Source organism: Artemia sp. Qi Xiang Cuo, chromosome 10 (assembly GCF_049724085.1).
Source record: "Artemia sp. Qi Xiang Cuo chromosome 10, ASM4972408v1, whole genome shotgun sequence".
NCBI lineage: Eukaryota > Metazoa > Arthropoda > Branchiopoda > Anostraca > Artemiidae > Artemia > Artemia sp. Qi Xiang Cuo.
Genome location: NC_142803.1, coordinates 40,887,844 through 40,913,002, shown reverse-complemented (window position 1 = coordinate 40,913,002; position 25,159 = coordinate 40,887,844). Strand labels below are relative to the sequence as shown.

At 34.5% G+C, this 25,159-nt stretch overlaps 1 protein-coding gene across 1 annotated transcript in view; it reads left to right on the top strand.

Annotated features, from left to right (window-relative positions):
- The window catches only part of LOC148947768 (leukotriene A-4 hydrolase-like), a 119,121-nt gene that overhangs the window by 38,773 nt on the left and 55,189 nt on the right, over positions 1-25,159 (top strand). The window contains exons 3-4 of the mRNA XM_089095422.1: positions 10,548-10,624; positions 12,580-12,695. Coding sequence (XP_088951548.1) covers positions 10,548-10,624; positions 12,580-12,695 — 193 coding nt within the window. The remainder of the gene's footprint in view (positions 1-10,547; positions 10,625-12,579; positions 12,696-25,159) is intronic.

The window sequence follows — 25,159 nt, the reverse complement described above, 5'->3', positions numbered from 1 at the left end:
AACAAAAATATTCCACTTCAGTTCTTTATTTCACAAAGACATAAAGAAATTTAAAGTTCAATTCTAAATTTTTCGGTGTAAGATAGAAAAAGTAATACCATACTTGTGAATATTTTCACGAAAGATAAAAAGTTCTAGTTCAACTTAAAATTTTCTCAACGAAGTGAAGAAAAGTTCAAGTTCTCTTCTGAACTTTACCAAAGAACACACTTCAATTCTAATTTCTCCAGAGAAAACGAAAATCTTCCACTTCAGTTTTTTATTTCACAAAGACATAAAGAAATTTAAAGTTCAGTTCTATTTTTTCGGTGGAAGATAGAAAAAGTAATACCATACTTGTGAATATTTTCATGGAAGATAAAAAGTTCTAGTTCAATTTTAAACTTTCTCAACGAAGTGAAGAATAGTTCAAGTTCTCTTCTGAACTTTACCAAAGAACACACTTCAATTCTAATTTCTCCAGAGAAAACAAAAATCTTCCACTTCAGTTCATTATTTCACATAGACATAAAGAAATTTAAAGTTCAATTCTAATTTTTCTGTGGAAGATGGAAAAATTAATACCATACTTGTGAATATTTTAACGGAATATAAAAAGTTCTAGTTCAACTTAAAATTTTCTCAACGAAGTCAAGGAAAGTTCAAGGTCTATTCTGAATTTTATGAATGAAAAAAATATTAGTCATTGATAATTTATATTTTTCCAAATAATATAAAAAGTTTTCACTTGATTTCAGTTCTGCCTCAAAGAGATGAAAAAACGAAGATCCATTCAGAATATTCTCAATAGAGTATAAACAATTTCATGCTCTCGATTGAGTTTTAGAAAAGAACACACTACAATTAAAATTTCTCCATACAAAATAAAAATGTTACACTTCAGTTCTTTATTTCAAAAAGACATAAAGAAATTTAAAGTTCAATTCTAAATTTTTCAGTGGAAGATAGAAAAAGTAATACCATACTTGTGAATATTTTCATTGAAGATAAAAAGTTCTAATTCAATTTAAAATTTTCTCAACGAAGTGAAGAAAAGTTCAAGTTCCTATTCTGAACTTTACCAAAGAATACACTACAATTCTAATTTCTCCAGAGAAAACAAAAATCTACCACTTCAGTTCATTATTTCACAAAGACATAAAGACATTTAAAGTTCAATTCTAATTTTTTGGTGGAAGATGGAAAAAGTAATATCATACTTGTGAATATTTTCACGGAAGATAAAAAGTTCTAGTTCAATTTAAAATTTTCTCAACGAAGTCAAGGAAAGTTCAAGTTCTCTTCTGAATTTTCTCAATGAAAAAGAAATTAGTCATTGATCATTTCCATTTTTCCAAATAATATAAAAATTTTCCATTTTAGTTCAGATCTGTATCGAAGAGATGAAAAATTTAAAATACTGATCCAAATTTTTCACTGAAGATAAAAAAGTTCAAGTTCTCTTCGGAATTTTACCAAAGAACACACTTCAATTCTAATTTCTCCAGAGAAAATAAAAATCTTCCACTTCAGTTCTTTATTTCACAAAGACATAAAGAAATTTAAAGTTCATTTCTAAATTTTTCGGTGGAAGATAGAAAAAGTAATACCATACTTGTGAATATTTTCCTGGAAGATAAAAAGTTCTAGTCCAATTTAAAATTTTCTCAACGAAGTGAAGAAAATTTCAAGTTCTCTTCTGAACTTTACCAAAGAACAAACTTCAATTCTAAAGTATCCAGAGAAAACAAAAATCTTACACTTCAGTTCTTTATTTCACAAAGACATAAAGAAATTTAAAGTTCAATTATAATTTTTCGGTGGTAGATAGAAAAAGTAATAGCATACTTGTGAATATTTTCACGGAAGATAAAAAGTTCTAGTTCAATTTAAAATTTTCTCAACAAAGTCAAGGAAAGTTCAAGTTCTCTTCTGAACTTTACCAAAGAACAAATTACAATTCTAATTTCTCCAGAGAAAAAAAAAATCTTCCACTTCAGTTCTTTATTTCACAAAGACATAAAGAAATTTAAAGTTCAATTCTAAATTTTTAGTTGGGAGATAGAAAAATTAATACAATACTTGTGATTATTTTAAATGAAGATAAAAAGTTATATTTCAATTTAAAATTTTCTCAATGAAGTTAAGAAAAGTTCATGTTATATACTGAATTTTAGCAAAGAACACAATTCAATTCTAATTTCTACAGAGAAAATAAAAATCTCCCACTTAAGTTCTTTATTTCACAAAGACATAATGAAATTTAAAGTTCAATTCTAAATTTTTCGGTGGAAGATAGAAAAACTAATACCATACTTGTGAATATTTTCCCGGAAGAGAAAAAGTTCTAGTTCAACTTAAAATTTTCTCAACGAAGTGAAGAAAAGTTCAAGTTCTCTTCTGAATTTTACTAAAGAACACAATTCATTTCTAATTTCAGCACATAAAATAAAAATCTTACTCTGCATATCTTTTTTGAACAAAAGATAAGGAAATTTCGAGTTCAATTCTAATTTTTTCGATGGAAGATAGAAAAAGTAATAGCATAGTTGTGAATATTTTTCCGGAAGATAAACAGCTTTACTCCAATTTTAAATTTTCTCAACGAAGTGAAGAAAAGTTCAAGTTCCATTCTGAACTTTACCAAAGAACACACTTCAATTCTAATTTCTCCAGAGAATAAAAATCTTCCACTTCAGTTTTAAGTTCTCCAAAGAAATAAAGAAATTTAAATCTCCATTCTAAATTCTCACATGGAAGATAGAAAAAGTAATACTATGACTGTGATTGTTTTCCATGAAGATCAAAAGTTTCATTTTATTTATAATTTTTCTTAAATTCAGTTCTGATTTTTCTCAAAGCGATGAAAAATTTAAAGTTCTGTTCCAAATTTTTCATAGAAGATAGAAAAAGTTATACATTGACTTTGAATATTCAACATGAAGATATGGAACTCCACTTTAATTCTGAGTTTTCTCGAAGAAGTGCAAATTGTTCAAGTTCTCTTCTGAATTTTCTTAAAGAAGAGAAAAAAGTTAACTCAATTCAAAATTTTACCAATGAAAATGAATAAACCTTCCACTTCACCTCTTAATTTCTCAAAGACATAAAAAATTCAAAGTTCAGTTCTAATTTTTTCTGTAGAAGATGGGAAAAGTTATACTATGATTATGATTATTTTCCAGTGAAGATAAAAAGTTTCACTTTAATTCTAATTTTCTTAAGTTCACTTCAGATTTTTTGCAAAGAGATGAAAAATTTAAAGTTCTGTTCCAAATTTTTCATAGAAGATAGAAATAGTTATACATTGATTTGAATATTCAACATGAAGATAAGGAGCATCACTTTAATTCTGAGTTTTCTCGAAGAAGTGCAAAATGTTCAAGTTCTCTTCTGAATTTTCTTAAAGAAGTAAATAAAGTTAGCTCAGTTCTTAATTTTACCAATGAAAAAGAAAAAAGCTTCCACTTCATTTCTTAATTCCTCAAAGACAGAAAAAAATGAAAGTTCTCTTAAAATTTTTCCAAGAAAATAAAAGGGCTCCACTTCAGCTCTGGCTTTTTTCTCAAAGAGATTAACAATTTAAAGTTCTATTATAATTTTAAATTAAATTTTTGCTGCTTTGTCTTATGGATTTACCCATCAAATTTTTAAATTAGAAAATGAGTGACTCGTTCTATTATTAAAGACAATCGTTCAAACTCCTTCATCTAACCTCCAAAACAATAGGTTAGGTTAAGTATAAATAAATATTAATAAATAAATAGAAACATTTCTACATGTTTAAGTTAGGTTAGGCTAGGTTAGCCTACGTACGCGCGCGTACGTAGGCTAACCTAGCCTAACCTAACTTAAACATGTAGAAATGTTTCTATTTATTTATTAATATTTGTTTATACTTAACCTAACCTATTGTTAGGTCTTTGAGAAATTAAGAACTGAAGTGGAAGGTTTTTTCATTTTCATTGGTAAAATTCTGAATTGAGTTAACTTTTTTCTCTTTTTTAAGAAAATTCAGAAGAGAACTTGAACATTTTGTACTTCTTCGAGAAAACTCAGAATTAAAGTGGAGTTTCATATCTTCATGTTGAATATTCACAATTAATGTATAACTTTTTCTATCTTCTATGAAAAATTTGGAACAAAACTTTAAATTTTTCATTTCTTTGAGAAAAATCAACTAAATTTAAGAAAAATTATATATAAAGGGAAACTTTTGATCTTCATGGAAAACAATCGCAGTCATAGTATTACTTTTTCTATCTTCCATGTAAAAATTTAGAATAGAACTTTAAATTTCTTTATTTCTTTGGGGAACTTAAAACTGAAGCGGAAGATTTTTATTTTCTCTGGAGAAATTAGAATTGAAGTGTGTTCTGTGGTAAAGTTCAGAAGAGAACTTGAACTTTTCTTCACTTCGTTGAGAAAATTTAAAATTGAACTAGAGCTTTTTATCTTCCGGAAAAATATTCAAAAGTATGGTATTACTTTTTCTTTCTTCCACCGAAAAAATTAGAATCGAACGTTAAATTTCTTTGTGTCTTTGTGAAATAAAGAACTGGAGTGGAAGATTTTTGTTTTCTCTGGAGAAATTAAAATTGAACTGTGTTCCTTGGTAAAATTCAGAAGAGAACTTGAACTTTTCTTCACTTCGTTGAGAAAATTTCAAATTGAACTAGAACTTTTTATCTTCCGGGAAAATATTCACAAGTATGATATTACTTTTTCTATCTTCCACCGGAAAATTTAGAATTGAACTTTAAATTTCTTTATGTCTTTTGTGAAATAAAGAACTGAAGTGGAAGATTTTTATTTTCTCTGGTGAAATTAGAAATATATTGTGTTCTTTAGTAAAATTCAGAAGAGAACTTGAACTTTTCTTCACTTCGTTGAGAAAATTTTAAGTTGAACTAGAACTTTTTCTCTTCCGGGAAAATATTCACAAGTATGGTATTACTTTTTCTATCTTCCACCGAAAAATTTAGAATTGAACTTTAAATTTCATTATGTCTTTGTGAAATAAAGAACTTAAGGGGAAGATTTTTATTTTCTCTGTAGAAATTAGAATTGAATTGTGTTCTTTGGTAAAATTCAGTAAAGAACATGAACTTTTCTTCACTTCATTGAGAAAATTTAAAATTGAACTAGAACTTTTTATCTTCCAGGAAAATATTCACAAGTATGGTATTACTTTTTCTATCTTCCACCGAAAAAATTAGAATTGAACTTTTCTTCACTTCGTTGAGAAAATTTTAAGTTGAACTAGAACTTTTTCTCTTCCGGGAAAATATTCACAAGTATGGTATTACTTTTTCTATCTCCCACCGTGAAACCGTCTTTTTGAAATAAAGAACTGAAGCTAAATATTTTTATTGTCTTTGGAGAAATAAGAATTTAATTGTGTTATTTGAAAAAATTGCGGCGAGAACTTGAAATTTTATATTTTCTTGGGAAAATTTAGAACAGAAATTAAAATTATTCATCTCTTTTAGACAGATCTGAACTAAAATGGAAAATTTTTATATTATTTGGAAAAATGGAAATGATCAATGACTAATTTCTTTTTCATTGAGAAAATTCAGAAGAGAACTTGAACTTTCCTTGACTTCGTTGAGAAAATTTTAAATTGAACTAGAACTTTTTATCTTCCGTGAAAATATTCACAAGTATGGTATTACTTTTTCCATCTTCCACCGAAAAATTAGAATTGAACTTTAAATTTCTTTATGTCTTTGTGAAATAATGAACTTAAGTGGAAGATTTTTGTTTTCTCTGAAGAAATTAGAATTGAATTGTTTTCTTTGTTAAAGCTCAGAAGAGAACTTTAACCTTTCTTCACTTCATCGATAAAATTTAAAATTGAAGTGGAAATTTTAATCTCCCGTGAAAATATTCACAAATGATGCATTTCTTTTTACATATTACACTGAAAAAATGGAATTGAACTCTAAATTTTTTTATGCCCTTTTGAATTAATGAACTGAAAAGGACGATTTTTGCGTTCTCTGAATAATTTAGAATTGAAGTGTGTTCTTTGGTAAAGTTCAGAAGAGAACTTGAATTTTTCTTCATTATGTTGAGAAAATTTTAAAATGAACTAGAACTTTTTATCTTTCGTGAAAATATTCACAAGTATGGTATTACTTTTTCTATCTTCCACTGAAAAATTTAGAATTGAACTTAAAATTTCTTTGTGTCTTTGTGAAATAAAGAACTGAGGTGGAAGATTTTAGTTTTCTCTGGAGAAATTGGAATTCAATTTTGTTCTTTGGTAAAATTCCGAAGAGAACTTGAACTTTTTTATCTTCTGTGAAAAATTTGGAACAGTATTTTAAATTTTTCATCTCTTCGAGACAGATCTGAACTTAAGTTAAAAATTTTTTTATTATTTTGAAAAATAGAAATGATCAATGACTAATTTATTATTCATTGAGAAAATTCAGAAGAGAACTTGAACTTTCCTTGACTTCGTTGAGAAAATTTTTAATTGAACTATAACTTTTTATCTTCCGTGAAAATATTCAAAAGTATGGTATCACTATTTCTATCTTTCACCGAAAAATTAAAATTGAACTTTAAATTTCTTTATGTCTTTGTGAAATAAATAGAATTGAATAAAAACTAATTTCTTTTTCATTGAGAAAATTCAGAAGAAAACTTGAACTTTTCTTCACTTCATTGAGAAAATTTAAAATTGAAATAGAACTGCTTATCTTTCGTGAAAATATTCACAGCTATGATATAGATTTTTCTATCTACTATGGAAAAATTTAGAATTTGTGAAATTGGTTTAAGAAGCATATAAAGAAAAGAACTTGTTCTGAAATGCCATTGAAAAGTATTTCTTGGTGTTGGAGTATTCAAAAAGCTGTAAAGTATATTTGTGGGTGAAAAATATAAGTATTTCAAGTTGGAAAATGGGTTTAAGAGGAGCATTAAGAAAGTAACTTGCTCTGAAATGGTCTTTGAAAAGTATTTCTTGATTTTGAGGTATCCAAAAAGCTGTACGGTATAGTTGTGGGTGAAAGAGATAAGTACTTCAAGTTGGAAAATGAAGTTAGGAGGGACATTAAAAAAGGAGCTTGCTCTGAAATGGTCTTTGAAAAGTGTTCCTTGGTGTTGAGGTATCTAAAAAGCTGTAAAGTATAGTTGTGAGTGAAAAAGATTAGTACTTAAAGTTTAAAAATGGGTTTAGGAGGGACATTAAGAAAGTAGCTCGCTCTGAAATGGTCTTTGAAAAGTATTTCTTGGTGTTGAGGTATCCAAAAAGCTGTAAAGTATAGTTGTGAGTGAAAAAGATAAGTACTTCAAGTTGCAAAATGGGTTTGGGAGGGACATTAAGAAAGTAACTTGTTCTGAAATGGTCTTTGAAAAGTATTTCTTGGGGTTGAGGTATCCAAAAAGCTGTAAAGTATAGTTGTGGGTGAAAAAGATAAGTACTTAAAGTTGCAAAATGGGTTTAGGATGAAAATTGATAAATTAACTTGCTCTGAAATGTTCTTTGAAAAGTATTTCTTGGTGTTGGGACACTCAAAAAGCTGTAAAGTATAGTTCTGGGGGAAACAGATAAGTACTTCAAGTTGCAAATGGGTTTAGGAGGGACATTAAGAAAGTAACTTGCTCTGAAATGGTCTTTGAAAAGTATTTCTTGGTGTTGAGGTATCCAAAGGCTGTAAAGTATAGTTGTGGGTGAAAAAGATAAGTACTTCAAGTTGGAAAATGGGTTTAGGAGGGACATTAAGAAAGTAACTTGCTCTGAAATGGTCTTTGAAAAGTATTTTTTGGTGTTGGGACACTCAAAAAGCTGTAAAGTATAGTTGTGGGTGAAAAAGATAAGTACTTCAAGTTGGAAAATGGGTTTAATAGGGACATTCAGAAAGTATCTTGCTCTGAAATGGTCTTTGAAAAGTATTTCTGGGTGTTGAGGTATCCAAAAAGCTGTAAAGTATAGTTGTGGGTAAAAAAGATATGTACTTCAAGTTGGAAAATGGGTTTAGGATGAAAATTAAGAAAGTAAATTGCTCTGAAATGGTCTTTGAAAAGTATTTCTTGGTGTTGGGACACTCAAAAAAATGTAAAGTATAGTTGTGGGGGAAAAAGATAAGTACTTCAAGTTGCAAATGGGCTTAGGAGGGATACTAAGAAAGTAACTTGCTCTGAAATGGTCTTTAAAAAGTATTTCTTGGTGTTGAGGTATCCAAAAGCTGTAAAGTATTTTTGTGGGTAAAAAAGATCAGTACTTCAAATTGGAAAATGGGTTTAGGAGGGACATTAAGAATGTAACTTGCTCTGAAATGGTCTTTGAAAAGTATTTCTTGGTGTTGGGACACTCAAAAAGCTGTAAAGTATAGTTGTGGGTGATAAAGATAAGTACTTCAAGTTGCAAAATGGGTCTAGGAGGGACATTAAGAAAGTAACTTGCTCTGAAATGGTCTTTGAAAAGTATTTCTTGGTGTTGAGGTATCCAAAAAGCTGTAAAGTATAGTTGTGAGTGAAAAAGATAAGTACTTCAAGTTGGAAAAGGGTTGATATAAAAAAATACCATGTTAAAAAAATTCAAAAATTATTTTTTTAAAATGGCGGGGGGGGGGGTTCCGGTGGTCTTTGGGGGCTCGATGTGCATTAGGGGGACCGGGGGCCGTTGGGATTGGGGTAGGGGACCTCACGACACTGTTCAAATGGAACTTGTGTATTATAACGACCACAGAGTTTCACCCTCAAATCCTCTTATAAAACATCTTCTAAAATCATCTTTTAAAATGTCTCTAACTGTTTCGCCGAAATAATTCCCTAAAATGACTAAAAACGGTTTCGCCCATTTCAACTTGTAAAATGGGTTTAGGATGGACATTAAGAAAATAACTTGTTCTGAAAAGATATAATAAAGCCTTAAAAAAAGTATTAAAAAATATGGATGGGGACTCTTTGGGGGCCCGGGGAGGGCCTTTGAGGGTCTGGGGGCCGGGTGGGGCCCGGGGAACCTTTGGGGACCGGGGGGTTCCTTCGGGATTGGGGTATGGGGGTCGGAGGCCTTTGGGTCGGGGTAGGGCGATCGGGGCCCTTTGGGGTTGGGGTAGAGGACCTCACGACACTGTTCAAATAGAACTTGTTTACTATAACGACCACACTCAAAACCTCTTCTAAAACCTTTTCTAAAATCATCTTTTAAAATGTCTCTAACTGTTTGGCCGAAATAATTCCCTAAAATGTTTAAAACCGTTTCACCCACATAATCCCCTAAAAGTAATTTCTGTGTGTTCCTTTTGTTTTTGGCATCCCTGCGCTGTCACATTTCAAATTTCTAGGAAACCCTATCCTACGTTAATCTCTTCATCTCATAAATGCTCCTAGCTACACTATTAAGGTTTCGTTAGAATATCAATTTATATCTCCGACTTAAAGCTCAGTGAAGCCATATTTAAAAATAGAATTTCTATCTCTTTAGACTCCCGCATAATTCCAAGATAACAAGTGATGTCATTTCTAATTCCTGACACTAAAGATCAATGATTTCAAATTTCTAGGAAACCCTTTCCTACGTTAATCCCTTCATCTCATAAATGTTCCTAGCTACACTATTAAGTTTTCGTTAGAATATCAATTTATCTCTCCGACTTAAAGCTCAGTGAAGCCGTATTTAAAAATAGAATTTCTATCTTTTTAGCCTCCCGCATAATTCCAAGATAACAAGTGATGTCATTTCTAATTCCTGACACTAAAGATCAATGAAGCCCTATTTAAAAATAGAATATTAATTTTTCTCTCTGACCTAAAGAACGTTTATCCCTCAGACCTAAGATTAAAGAAGCCATGTTTGTTTCTTAATTCCCCTTTCGTGAATCAATACATTCCCCTATCGATTACGTAAATCAATTTCTCAGGTTAGGTTAGCCAAACAACAATAAAGCCATGTTTGTTTCTTAATTCCCCTTCGTGAATCAATACATTCCCCTAGCGATTATGTAAATCAATTTCTCAGGTTAGGCTAGCCAAACAACAAAGAAGCCATGTTTTTTTCTTAATTTCCCCTTCGTGAATCAATACATTCCCCTAGCGATTATGTAAATCAATTTCTCAGGTTAGGTTAGGATCAATAAAATTCCCAATCGATTACGCAATCAAGTTCTCGGAAATTCACTTCCCCCTCGATTACGCAATCAAGTTCTCGGAAATCCACTTCCTCTTCGATTACGCAATCAAGTTCTCAGAAATTCACTTCCCCTTGAGCCCTAGATCAATAACATTGTTTCGGTTAGAATTCAATGCACATGTGCAACCTTCGTTCCGGAGTTATTACACATAGAAACAACAAATAAATCGACCTTGGAAAAAGAGGTCATTGACCGATTACGCAATCATTCTCCCTAGGGACTCTATGCCCATATATGGACTCCCGTCACGATCAATATGGTCATTTCTACTAATACACCCTTGCTGAAATCGGTTCTCGAAATCGGCTACGTGTGCCTAGCCCTTAAGTTACTATTCAGGTTTAATAATACGGCTTACGCCTATTTTTCTAGCTACTCACTTTAAATTTCTAGTCTGACCGTTATTTTTTATTTTAGTTTAGTAGAAGAAAACAGTATGGATGGACCTATACCAAGATTAAGTCCCGGAGATCCTAACTCATATTCACGCCCTGGTATGATTTTTCTAGCTCATTGTACCTATGTTTTGTGCTATGAAGAGTGGAAAAGGTGTTTTGCTGCAAGTTACTTGTGAGAATGTCCTGTAAAACGAATCAAACTATAAGAATATTGTTTGTCACTTCTTGCAGCCCCTGCTTAATGTCCTGTTGTAATAGAGTCGCTTATTGTAAGAACCACAAATGATAGAAGGAATAAACTTAATTATGAAATCTTATCTTTTTCTATTAAACAAAGATATTATTCTGAAACGAGCTTATTTATTATGTTATCGGAGAGAGCCTATTGTTTTAGATTCTCAATTTGCTTGATCTTTGCAATGAAATAATTTTCCTGGCTAGTGCAACGGCAGGGGGTAGATGAAGGGAATATAGCCCCCCGTGACTCTTGGATTTCTTAGCACAACCAAGCACAAGTAGTTATGAACAGAGTTTTGTTATAGTTGCTAAGGTTTATGTTTTTGAAGTTATAGGACAGCCTTTTAAAGTGCTACGTCACAATCCACCCATTAGAATCAGAGCAGAACATTATGCCATGTTTTTTTTCCATTAATGTTCGTAAAAGTGGAATCTTGAATTTTCTTTGTGGAGTAATTAAGCTATACATATTCACAGTCGAAACGCCAGAGAAAATGAATTCTTAACAAACTTGTCGAATCTATTTAGTGATTGTTGTTTTTACGTAATTTGACCTAAATTACTTACTACATTACTTACGTTTTGAAAACTTTAGGAGAAGTAGCTGCATCTCTCCGAGGCAGGGATCCACAAATTCCTGAAATTCCTGGCGCATCAAGTTTTTTAGGAGTGCATATTATAGTAATCAAACTTTTGATTCGCTGGCTCTATGGAATCTTTCGATAATTTGCTTTTGCCATAGTAGGATTCCACACGCCTCAGTAAGATTTTATGTCACAAAAGCTGGTAAAACTGAAAATGTACTTTTAAGTCAGCCCTTGCTCAGATGACTGATAGCCAAGATTCACACTATCTGAAATTTTTTTTAACAAGCTTAACTGAAAATATAGTAAGCTTTTTTAAATACTCAACAGGGATTTACGACCTGGATAGGTTAAACGGATGGTTATTTTGCCCAGTTACAACATGCTTAGTACCAGTTCCTTTGTATAGTGTGATGATTTTCTTCAACGATGTATTCCCAAGAGTGGTCTAGAAATGCCCCTGTCTGCTACATTTATACGAATCTATAAAAAAAACTAAATAAAAGGGATGTCATTAAAATTCTAACTGAAACCAAAAAAGGTCGTTAAGCGGGATTTTTCTTTATCTCTCTAGGCTTTTCTGAGTATATGCAGTTAATTTTACAGAAAGAAATTGACTTTACTTACAGTTCTTTTCTATGAAGCGTTTGATTTTAGTGCACCAACCCTAAAGAAAAACCCTGGAGAAAAATTCAAGATTTCAACAATTCTAGAATTTACTGGTAATCTTCGTATGCTTGAGCATGTTCCTAAGTGTATTCAGAATCGACTTGGTCAGATATCCCACTACAAAAATTATTTAGACAAATATACATAGTAGCACCTAGGAACAGGCGAAATAACTTAATTGGTTGTCAGTTATATCCGCTTGGAACTTTCAACTTTTTTGCTGTTTCCTTCCGATGCTGTCGGTTTTATTTTGTGCTCTCATGTGTTTCGTCCTTATTGGCTTTAGGGGCAAACTTCGCTCTCTCTATTTTAGAGATAAATTAGTTAGGAAGGTTGGTTGGCTTAGGTATGGCGCATAGACACCATTCTCTTTAATTTATATATTTATTTTTTATCTAAAGTTGTGTTTTATTTTTTAAAATTAACATTGAAGGAAATTATTTCATTAGCCATAGCCCATAAAGCCTTTAAGTGTTGACAGTTATCGATAATCTAATGTCATTAATTTTTTTAATATACTCATATCAGTTGTGTCGACACTTATTAAATTTTCTGTTATAGATTTGGTGAAGGTGACAAAAATAGATCTTGATTTGGAAGTTGACTTTGACCGTCATGTCCTCTTTGGAACAGCATCGCTTGATATTCAGCGTATCAATAGTACTGCCGATTCATTGGTAATTTACGTCTAACTATACTTAAATTATAATTGTACTATTTTTATGCTTATATAATCAAACAGTTCGTGGTAACGAACTATAAGTAAGGAGCGACCCAGCTCAATAGCAACCGAAATTCTAAAAAACGGAATTTTGATACAAATAGATCATAGGCAGCGCAAAAGCGTTGCCAAAGTAAAGAACGATGTTGGTACAAAGTTTTTTTTTTTTTTTTTTTTTTTTTTTTTTTTTTTTTTTTTTTAGACCAGGGCACTTCTTATCGAAGGAGTAGACGTAAAAACTTCGAAAAGGGCTCGTTCGATTACAAATTAGAAGGGCTTGCGCCCTTTTTAATTGCCGAAAGTGATTGGAAGGCAACTAATACCCTTTCCACGCCCACCATTTCCCCAAACACATCCAATCAAAGTTTTGAGATGGCCATCTTGTTCAACTAAGTTGAAAAATCTGGAAATTTTGTCTTTTTTGAGGATGACACGATGACACTCCCCCCACAGCCCTCAGGACAAGGGATGTAAGTTATGCCCTGGGGCATATAAGGTTTTCACAGAAAGCGTTGTGGTAGACACTTCAAAAAGGACTCATCCGATTGGAAATTGAAAGGGCTAGTGCCCTTTTTAAATGTCGAAAGTTATTGGAGGGCAACTAACCCCCCTCTCACGCCCACCATTTCCCCAAACACATCCAATCAAAATTTTGAGATAACCATTTTGCTCAACATAGCTGAAAGTTCTGGAAATTAGGTCTTTGAGGATGACAACGCCCCACCGCCTTCAGGGCAAGGGTTGTAAAAGTTATGCCCTGGGGGCATATAAGGTTTTTTTTTATAGAAAGCGTTGTAGTAGAAACTTCAAAAAAGGCTCATTCGATTGGATATTGAAAAGGCTAGTGCCCTTTTTTATAGTCGGAAATGAATGAAGGGCAACTAACCCCCTTCTCACGCCCATCATTTCCCCAAACACTTCCGATCTAAACTTTGAGATAGCCATTTTGTTCAACGTAGTTGAAAGGTCCGGAAGTTATGTCTTTGAGGATGACACTCCCCCCACAGCCTTCAGGGCAAGGGCTGTAAGTTATGCCCTGGGTGCATATCCAATCAAATATTTACAAGGCATATAAGGTTTTTATAGAAAGTGTTGTCGTAGAAACTTCAAAAAGGGCTCGTTCGATTGGAAATTGAAAGGGCTAGCGCCTTTTTTAATAGTCGAAAATGATTGAAGGGGAACTAACCCCCTTCCCACGCCCACATTTTCCCCAAACACATCCAATCAAAATTTTGGGAAAACCATTTTGTTCAACGTAGTTGAAAGGTCTGGAAATTATGTTTTTGAGGAGTACACTCTTCCCACATCCCTCAGGGCAAGGGTTGTAAGTTATACCCTGGGGTTATATAAGGTTTTTGTAGAAAGTGTTGTCGTAGAAACTTCAAAAGGGCTCATTCGATTGGAAATTGAAAAAGCTAGTGCCCTTTTCTTTAATCGAAAGTGATTTGAGGGCAGCTAACCCCCCTCTCACGCCCACATTTTCCCCGACCATATCCAATCAAAATTTTGAGATAGCTATTTTCTTCAACGTAGTTGAAAGATCCGGAAATTATGTCTTTAAGGATAACAAAGCCCCCAAGGCAAAAGCTGTAAGTTATGCCCTGGGGGCATACAAGGATTTTATAGAAAGTTTTGTCGTAGAAACTTAAAAAGGGCTCATTTAATTGGAAATTTAAAGGACTACTTCCCTTTTTAATAGTCAAAAGTTGTTGGAGGGTGAATAACCCCCCCCCCCCAGGCCCATTATTTCCCCAAACACTTCCGATCAACATTTTGATACAGCCATTTTTTGGAACGTAGTTGAAGGGTCCGGAAATTATTTCTTTGAGTATGACAACTCCCCACAGCCCTCAGGGGTAAGGTTGTAAGTTGTGCCCTGGGCGTATATAAGGTTTTTATAGAAATCGTCGTCGTAAAAACTTAAAAAGGGGCTCATTCGACTGGAAATTGAAAGGGCTATTGCCCTTTTTAATAGTCGAAAGTAATCGGAGGGAGAATCCCCCCCCCTCACGCTCATCATTTCCCCAAACATTTTCAATCAACATTATGATATGGCCATTTTTTCAACGTAGTTGAAAGGTCTGGAAATTATGTCTTTGAGATTTACACCCCCCCCATAGCCCTGAGTACAAGGGCAGTGAGTTAAGTCCTTGGGGCATGTAGTTTTTTTTATAGAAAGTTTTGTCTTAGAAGCTTCATAAAGGGCTCCTTCGATTGCAAATTGAGAGGGCTAGTGCCTTTTTTACTAGTCAAAAGCGATCGGAAGGGGAATGCCCCCCCCCCATGCCCATCATTTTCCGAAACAACTCCAATCAAAATTTTGAGGTAGCCATTTTGTTCAACGTATTTGAAAGGTCTGGAAAATATGTCTTTGAGGATAATAAATTCCCCCAGACCTCAGGGCAAGCGTTGTAAGTTATGCCCTGGGGGCTTATAAGGTTTTATAGAAAGCGTGGTCATATAAACTTCGGAGGGGGCTCATTGGATTGGTAATCAGATGCTCTCGTGCTCTCTTTAAGAGTCAAAGTGATCAGAGGGCAGCTACCCCCCACACACACACACACCAACACACACACGGGGTATTTTACCGAAAGGCATCTAATAGAAATTTGAGATAGCCATTCTATTCAAAATAGTCTAAATATCACATGGCAAAGCTTCTGGGCTTGAAACAAATCCCAGAGATTAGAGGCAAGGGTTGTACGTTATGCCCAGGGGCTGTTTAAGGTTTTTATGGAAGGGATGGTTGTTATAGGGAGGTAACTTATACCGCTGACACAACTTATTGGGGTGTAAAGTACGGGGGTCACCCCTTATTGGTGCAAAAATGGCGCAAAAAGGTTGCTATGCCACTTACTCGAGAGGGAGAACCCCTTTTCGGCCCAAATTTTAGTGGGATTCCCGCTCTTACCCCAACAGTTCTGTATCTATCGGGTATATGAGTGCCCAATTTACAATATACCCTGCCTTTGGGTACGATAGCGTGATCAAATGGTCCCAGGGTTACCAGTAACATTTTTTACTATTTCTTTAGATTCGACCTAGGCTATAAAGTCAAAGATTATATAATATAAGAAATCTTACTGTAATCAGTCACGCTACAAAAAAGGAACTCACTAAATCACACTTCCAATTCTCCAACTCGCTCAGCCGACCGCGTGCTTGCGATGGGTGATGGGTGAATTTTTCCAGCCAATCTAATGGCTTACCAAATACTGGTCAATCGTCCCCAACTGCGCACTTAATGCTTCGTGGTCTGATTAACCAACTACGCAATTATAAAGGACAGAAAATGGCGCCACCAAAATTAAAGGAAAATTAATAATTATTACTTGGGGAAAAAAATAATTAAGGGACCAAAAGACAGTAATCTATGAGGGAAATTTATCCGAAAGAACTGAAACTAAGGTTCCCAGAACCTCCCTCTTGAGATAAATGGCCGCTACTCTAGTGGAATGGCTTGAAACTAAGACAAGACATAAATAATATTGAACTCAAAATCATCAAACTCGTATCTTCTCTTCTTTCTTCCATCAATACATATACTTGCACCACTTGGCGCAGGATTCGTCGTCATCCCGACATCTCTACCGTAGAACCATCATGGTTTAGATCGTATAGCATCTGTATTAGGTTTTGAAAATTGAAGTTCCCAAGATTCGCAGACAATGATTGTGCACAGCACAATCAAAAACAAACAATTTCTCGCTCTCACGAATTTACATTTGAGAGGAGCAGAGAATCAGTTTCTGGCACATATGATGATGCCAGCCATCATGAAAAATTGGCTGCATTAGACTCTTAATTTCCATCTGTGGAAACAACCCCACATCTCAATAAAAAATAAATGGCCCCTTGGCATAATTTCAAATAATCTAAGGCCGAAAATGCAAAGGCCTGTGAAAACGATAAGGGTACTGGCAAATGAAGTAAAAATCTGAGCGAACTTTGAATCGCTTTTTCTTGTCCCCTAAAATAGTTGAATGAATAATGCTCGGCGATGAGGGATGAAGATAATATTGAAGACTGGAAAGACACGACTTCAGTAAAGGGATCACAACTTGTCCGCCAGTTGCGCATTGAGGAAAAGGGCTATCTTTCACGTCTTCCTGCAGGGGATCTTACCCACGGGATTCCTCCCCCTCATAAGGGAACAAACCCTCTTTTGAGTTGATCAGACCAATTTTAGATTCCTTCTCAAATTTCTTCGATCCAACCCAAAATTCAGTACCTTTCAATCTTTCAGTAACCCCTTGTTGACAACTCAATTCTATGTCAGGATTATATGTAGTTTCTCTCAATATGTCATGGGTCTTCTCCTCCCTCCTAAGTTTTTCCGTCTTATTTTAATTTTGCAATTTTCCCAGTGGGTCTTGGACCTCTTTTTCCCCTCTATTATTTGTGTTGTCAAGGCGCAGTCCATTCAAAATTTTTTTATTTTTCGCCACTGCAGGCTGAATCTCAAAATTATTTCTCTTTTGTACACTTCTCTTTTCATCTATACTTTTCTCAATTTTGTCATTCGCGCAAAATAATAATCATCGTTGAATCTGATTTGGACTCCAGTTTCCACCATCTTTGATTGCATTACTTCATTGTAGCTCCGTTTAATATCTCTTTTCTCCCTCTTAGTTTTCTTTTCTTTTGCAGTAGCATTAAATCAATTGTCATGAAATCTGAATTGGACTCCAGTGTCCACTATCTTTGACTGCATTTCTTTATTGTAGTTCCGTCTAACATCTTTTTTCTCTCTTTTAGTTTTCTTTTCTTTTACCGCAGAAACAAATATTTCGTCATCAAATGGGAACTGAACTCCGAAATTTGGTTTTTCATATTGTACTAAAATTTCTCAAACTCTACGAGGAAAAGTGCGTACAATAAATTTCGTCTCATTTTCTTTTGTACAATCTGTGTTTCATTTTGGCCTGTACTTGTTAGCGTCTCATATTCATTAAAAGTGTTTTCAAGTTTTTCATTTTCTGGAAATTTTCCCGACAAATCATTCTCGCGCGTTTTATTTTCAATATTTTGTGGTCTTTTTACTTCCACATTCCATTTTTGTGGATTATCAACTTTTTGAACAAGTGTATCAAGTATTTGTTTTTCCGACAGGGTGGCACAGCCTCCCCATTTGTTTTATGGGCCGGTCCACCTCCCCCCGTAGTTAACGGAGTATTATATATTTCCGCCGTAGTTTAATTTTGTAATTTTCCCACTGTTAATAAAGTCGCTTTTAACGATAGGAGATTTCCGATATCTCCAAAGTCTCCTCCTACTAAAACATCCACTGCTAGCGTAGGTACTAAGCCTACTTTTATCGTCCTTCTCTGGACCGTACCGTCGTTCCTTGCAATTTCTATTCTTACCGAAGAAGACGGGCATTGGTGCTTATCTCCATAATAACACAATGTTGTAATTATATTTTTATGGTCTATTTCCGTCTTTTTAATTAGGTCTATTCGCACAAAAGTTTGCTCACTCCCTGAGTCAATTACCATTTCGGTCAATTTTCCGTTTAATTTTCCTTCTCTTTTGTGTGATTTCACAAACTCGTCAATATTTCCTTCATTATGTGCTATAGCCCAGTTTGTTCTTTTACAGGTTACTTTCTCATCTTTATTATGGCAATTTTTAGAAAAAGGCTCCGAGAAATCAATTTTTACCAGATTATCGTCATTTTGTGTATCAAGCATTTCTTTTTTCCGACAGGGCGGTGCAGCCTCCCAATTTGTTTTATGGGCCGGTCCACCTTCCCCCGTAGTCAGCGAAGTTGTATATTTTCTCGTAAAAGTGTTTAATGTTTGGTAATTTGCATTTTCTTGCGATTGATTCTTAGACAAATTATTATGGCTATCTGACAGCCTAGAAATTAGTTGTGATAAGATCTCACTTTCTGGAATTAGACCTATCATGGTTCTTTTAAACTCTTGGTGATATCTTCCTTCTTTCTCTCTAGCTATTTTATCATTCTCCTTTTTTGGTTCTCTGGCTATTCTATAAGCCTCTTCCTTTCGTTCTCTGGCTATTCTATCAGCCTCTTCCTTTTGTTCTCTATATCCTAATATTCTCTTCTCTCTGCTTTCTAGCTATCCTCTCTTTCTCTATTTCTTGTCTATCTTTTTCAATTATGTCCATACGGGCCTGATGAAGTATATCATTGGCTTGACTATCTTTTTCAATTTTGTCCATACGTGCCTGATGAAGTTCTCTGGCTTTCTTTCTCCATGAAATTTAATATACGTTGTGTCATCTCTATTTGGGTACTCTCTTTCTCCATGAAATTTAATATACGTTGTGTCATCTCTATTTGGGTTTAATATACGTTGTGTCATCTCTATTTGGGTACTCTCTTTCTCCATGAAATTTAATATACGTTGTGTCATCTCTATTTGGGTACTTTTTCGCGAGCCCCTGCTGGATCTCGATTCAACACTGCTCCTTCTACTCGGACTACTTAGTTTTCGTCTGTCATTATTTCTTCTTCATTCATTTTCTGAATCTGCTCGTTCTATATCCGTATTGTCTCTTTCTATATAGGCTACTCTAGCCTTTCTGTCCTCTTTTCTATTCTTTCTAATTTCATCTTTCTCAGCCTGCATATTTGCCTTATATTCTTGATGCTCTCTCTCAAAGGCCTCCACATTAGCCTTTCTTTCTATTTTCCAACTTTTTCTATGGGCTTCACTCGCCCTTGTCGGTCTTGAGTTAATCTTATCTCTCTCTGACATTATTTCAAAACTCCATGTATCATTATTTCTTCTTAATTCATTTTCTGAATTCATATGTTCCATATCTGTACTATCTCTATCCCGCAACTCCCCTTCATTTGGCAAAGCCTCTGAGGGATGAGTTCTTCTTGTTTTTTCACATATTATTTCTTCCTTCTTTATTTCCTAGCCCCTTATTTTACCGCGTATACTCCTTTCTGGTTATATTATCTCTTAATTAATTGGTCAATCGTGGTAAGCTCAAAAACTGCCACGTGAAAATTATGGCACGCAATTAATATTATTAATAATCAGCTCCGTGTAATAATATTCAACAAATTTTCCAATATCTGGAATATCTAGACTTCATTAGTGAATAACGACTTCTTTCACAGCAAGCAGTTTTACACGAGTGAAATATATCTCCGAAAAACGAATTAACAGGGGTTGGACGAAAAAGTAAACCGAAAAACCGCGTGAATGTTCCACAAATGAAGTAGCTGGACTAATCTGAAACAGGGGAACTACCCTGTAAAACAAATCACGTATCCTCCCTGGATACTCGTATTCCAAATATAATCTCCTCCTGGGCAGATTACTCAATAGGACAGGTCCTTGTCCAATGTGCGCACAAACTGACAAATTCTCCTAATTTGCCGTCCTCAATACTCTTATAACCTTCGTCACTGAAGATTATATCTAAGTCCGCCAATTCACTCAAATAATAACCCAAATTTCAACGTTTTCTTATCTGTCCTTAAACCCCGTAATACTTTTAAATACGGAGATTCCCTAACTGCAAACTCAACTCATTAATTTCATGTTATTCTTTTTTATATTTTTCTAACGAGGCACACAGCCCATTATAGACCTTCATAATTCTATTAATTGATTGCGAATTTTTGTCTTTATATATGTTACCACAATAGGCTACTTTCTAGGCCAAATTAAATCGTCTCTTCGAAAACGCAAAATTCTTTTACTATCAGTGCTGTTGATAGCTCCTTTTCTTGCTGTCACCACTTATTGGGGGGGGGATAACTTATACCGCTGACACAACTTATTGGGGTGTAAAGTACGGGGGTCACCACTTATTGGTGCAAAAATGGCGCAAAAAGGTTGCTATGCCACTTACTCGAGAGGAAGAACCCCTTATCGGCCCAAATTTTAGTGAGATTCCCGCTCTTACCCCAACAGTTCCGTATCTATCGGGTATATCAGTGCCCGATTTACAATATACCCTACCTTAGGGTACGATAGCGTGATCAAATGGTCCCAGGGTTACCAGTAATATTTTTAACTATCTCTTTAGACTCGACCTAGGCTATAAAGTCAAAGATTATATAGTATAGAAAATCTTACTCTAATCAGTCACGCTACAAAAAAGGAACTAACTAAATCACACTTCCAATTCTCCAACTCGCTCATCCGGCCGCGTGCTTGCGATGGGTGATGGGTGAATTTTTCCAGCCAATCCAAGGGCTTACTAATTACTGGTCAATCATCCCCAACTGCGCACTTAATGCCTCGTGGTCTGTTTAACAAACTACGCAATTATAAAGGACAGAAAATGGCGCCACCAAAATTAAAGGAAAATTAATAGTTATTACTTGGGGAAAAGAATAATTAAGGGACCAAAAGAAAAGAATCTGGGAAGCACATTTATCTGAACAAACTGGGACCAAGGGTTCCAACAGTTTTGAAGGGATGATTGTTTAACTTTAGAAGAGTCTCATTTGGTTAAAAATTGGAGGTTCTAGTTCCTTTTTACGCGTCAAAGGTGACGGACGGCATTTAACCCCTCCCCTCCTAAAACCCCTCCTTTCACCAAACATATCTGATTGAAATTATGAGATAGAAATTTTTTTCAAAATAGGCCAAAGAACCTATAGTAATGTCTCTGGGGATGACACAACCCCCCAGCGCCCAGGGGATAAGGATGTAAGTTATTTTATGTGGGTATATAAGGTTTTTATTGAATGGGCGGCCGTATAAACATCAGATGGGGCTTATTTGATTTGAAATTGGAAGTTACAGTGTCCTTTTTAAGAGTAAAAATGATTTGAAATGAAACAGCCCCCCCCCTCCACGCTCAGCATTTGTCTTAACACCTCCAGTCACAATGTGCAAATAACTATTTATTCATCGTAGTTAAAGGTTTCGGAGATTATGTCTGGGAGGAATACACCCCCCCCAAGAGCTCTCAAGGAAAGGCTTGTAAGTTATGTCCTTGGGGCATATACGGCTCTTATAAAAAAAGTTGGTCGTATATACTTTGGAGGGGACGCATTGGATTGGTAATTATATGTTCTAGTTCCCTTTTTAAGAGTCAAAGTGATCAGAGCGCCGCTATCCCCCCCCCCACACACAGACAAACACGCCGTGTTTTCCTGAGATGTATCCAATAGATATGTTGAGACAGTCTTTTTATTCAAAATTGCCCAAATATCATATAACAGGGCTTTTGAGGTTGATACAAACCACCAGAGCCTGAGGACGAGGGTTGTAAGTTATGCCCCTGGCATATTTAAGGTTCTTAAGGAGGGATGGTTGTATACGCTTTAGAGGTGGCTCATTTTGTTGAAATTGGAATTTCTGGGTCCTTTTTAAGAGTCAATAGTGATGGAGGTCAAGTAGAACCCCCTCCCCTCACCCAACTACCCCTCTTTTCACCAAATGCATCTGATTGAAATTGTGCGATGACAATTTTGTTTAAAATAGGCCAAAGAACAAATAACAATGCTTCCAGGGTCGGCACAAACCCCACCAGAGAGCCCTGGGGCAAGGGCTTTAAGTTATGCTCTGGGGGCATATAAGGTTTTTATGGAATGGGTGGTCGTATTAAATTCAGATGGGTCTCGTTTGGTTTTAAATTGGAACTTATAGTGCTCTTTTTAAGAGTCAAAGTGATTTGAGAGAAACCCCCCCCCCACCCCCATCGTTCCCCATATCTAATATCCAAACAAAGAAAAAAAATTACTGAATTTACTGAAAAAATTCTTTTAAATATTTTCACTTTTATGACTTTAAGAAATCAAACATTAATTAAATTCTAAGGAATGGATATCAACATATGTATATTAAACTGACAATGCACATTTTTTTCAGTAAATTCATTTGAATTTTCTTCGATAAAGTACAAATTATATTCTGGCTTTTAGAAAGCATAGGTGTTTAGAATCCTACTCATATTAATTTCTGCTCGTTTTGAGTTTGACTCTGTTATTTAATTTAATTTCTGTTTGTTTTGGGTTTCATTTATTTATTAGTACTGATTTGTGGTAGTTGTACGCTTGGTAGTTTATTTGATTGTAGTTTTCTTCATTTTTGGTCTAATGGAGTTCTTTACTTTTTCTTTGTAAAACTTATTTTCTGGAGAAAGTTTTTGTAATTAATACATCAAAAGAATCGGTATGCTCATTTCAAATATAGAAGTTTCATAAAGTTTATTCTTACCCATCAAAGGTTACGAGCCTAAGAAAATTTGTCTTATTTCAAAAAAAGAGGGAAACACCCTTTAAAAGTCATAAAATCTTAATGAAAATCCCACCATCAGATTCAGCGTGTCAGGGAACCCTTCTATAGAGGTTTCAAGCTCCTCTCTGTAAAAATGTGGAATTTCTTATTTTACAGAATATCGGATTCGAAGCGATATTGAAAGTTCTTGTGCCCTTTTTAAGTGACCAAAAAGATTGGATGGTAACTGGGCCCCCTCTCATGCCCATTTTTTTCCCCCCAAGAATTATCTGATCTAAATTTTGAAATAGCCATTTTTGTTCAGTATAGTTGAAAGATCAAATAATTATGTCTTTAGGTGTAAAATGATCCCCCACAGTGCGTGGGGAGAGGCTTGTAAGTTATGAAATTCGCCCATTGTTTACGTACAGTATTTGTTATTGGGAATTCTACAGACTTTTTTTTATCGGGGGGGGGGGGTTGCTTGGGGTGGGTTTCAATAGGTATAATCTTCCTTGGAGAAGAAAATTTCTGGGAGGTGAATATTTCAGGGGGGATTTTACACTGGGAGAATTACTATACGAAATTATTTTAATTGTCTTACATTCTCTTTGCCAAATTTTTCATGTGGACATGTTCCAGGGAAATTATCCAGGGGCTTTTTTTCCGCTTGATTTGTTTTCTGGGAAATAATTTCCACGGATGGGGGCATTTCTGGATTGATCGAGAAACCAATTATAGATAAGTCTTATTCAAATGAAAGAATTCTAAGGAGAATTTTTCAGGCTGAGTCGTCCGCAAGCAATTTTACAGGGAGGGTGGTTTCTCAGCGAGGATAGAACTGTATGGAGAGAATTTGACGAGGGGGGGGGTGCACTCTACTGCACCCCCTCTGCTTTGCTCTGACTCTCTCAAACTAACATTAAACTCAACCGCACTCAACTGAATGATAATCTAAGCTCATAAAGAAAGAAAAACGAGCAAAAATAGGGTTTTTATAGGCCAAATGAAAATACTGAAAAAACACAACAAAGCGAATATTTCGAAAGGACAAACGCCTCTCTTCTTCAGCGTGAAAAGAAATAATATATCCAAGGAAAGTGCCGAAGAAAAAAAACAAACAAACGTGGAAAGTCAATGTGAAAAGAACCAAAAACTTAAAAGATAAATAAAACTCAATGGAAGCCAACAAATTATAAGGATTAAAATCAAATACCTAACAACCATAAAAGCGAGTTATTTGCCAATATCCGCGATTTGCACAAAATCTAAAAAATTATGAACTGCCATCGACGGATATTAGCGAACAACTGAGAAACAAAAGAAAAATTTCATTCACTCAAAACAAAACGAACCAGCAATTAAATAAGTTGGAGAACTATGTAATTTGACTTTGGATTGTAATTATTGCATTTCGTGTTAATACCATTTGAGACCCAAGGGGTTGCGCACGTGTTTGATTATTTGTCTGGGAAAGTGGTTCAAGGTTAATTTCAGGGATTACTAAAGTGTTGGCTTCTCTATTGAGAAAACCGAAATATTACTCGTTTATTCTGAAACTAGCGGAATCTCTGTTTAAAGCTGGATCTAAAAGTTGGTATTTATAAATTTTGAACAGCTTCTCTGTAGTGCTGGACAATACCTTTGTCATGCGAAATAAGGCTAGCTTGCTTAAACAAAATAGTATGGTCTGGTTTTTCAAAAATGTGCTCTGCAAGGGCAGAGTGAAAGTTGTCTGTTTTTTTCCGTTTTTTAAATATAATATAAACTGAACTAGAGTGCTGATTTAATCTATCCAATATTTGCTTATCAGTTTTTTCAATACACCTAAGACCAAATGAACAAGGAATTGTGTAGACATTAGAGTTTTCGCCTACCGGGGTTGGGTCTTTAGCTTGATATATTTCGGATCAGATGTTGTTTCTGGGTCTATAATAAGCGTAAATGTTATTTTTTCTTAGATTTTTTGAAATGTGGTCTGAAACCCCTTTAACGTATGGGAGACCAAAATAAACTGAATTTTCCCTTAGATTCGTGTTTTCTGTGTAACAACCTGATAATTTTTTAATGCGTTTTGCAATTACAGAATTTATTAAACTAATTGGATAACCATTCCTAAATAAAATATCTCTAAGGTGGTTGATATTTTACCACCTTAGAGATATTTTATTTGGGAATGGTTATCCAATTAGTTTAATAAATTCTGTAATTGCAAAACTTATTAAAAAATTATCAGATAGTTACACAGAAAACACAA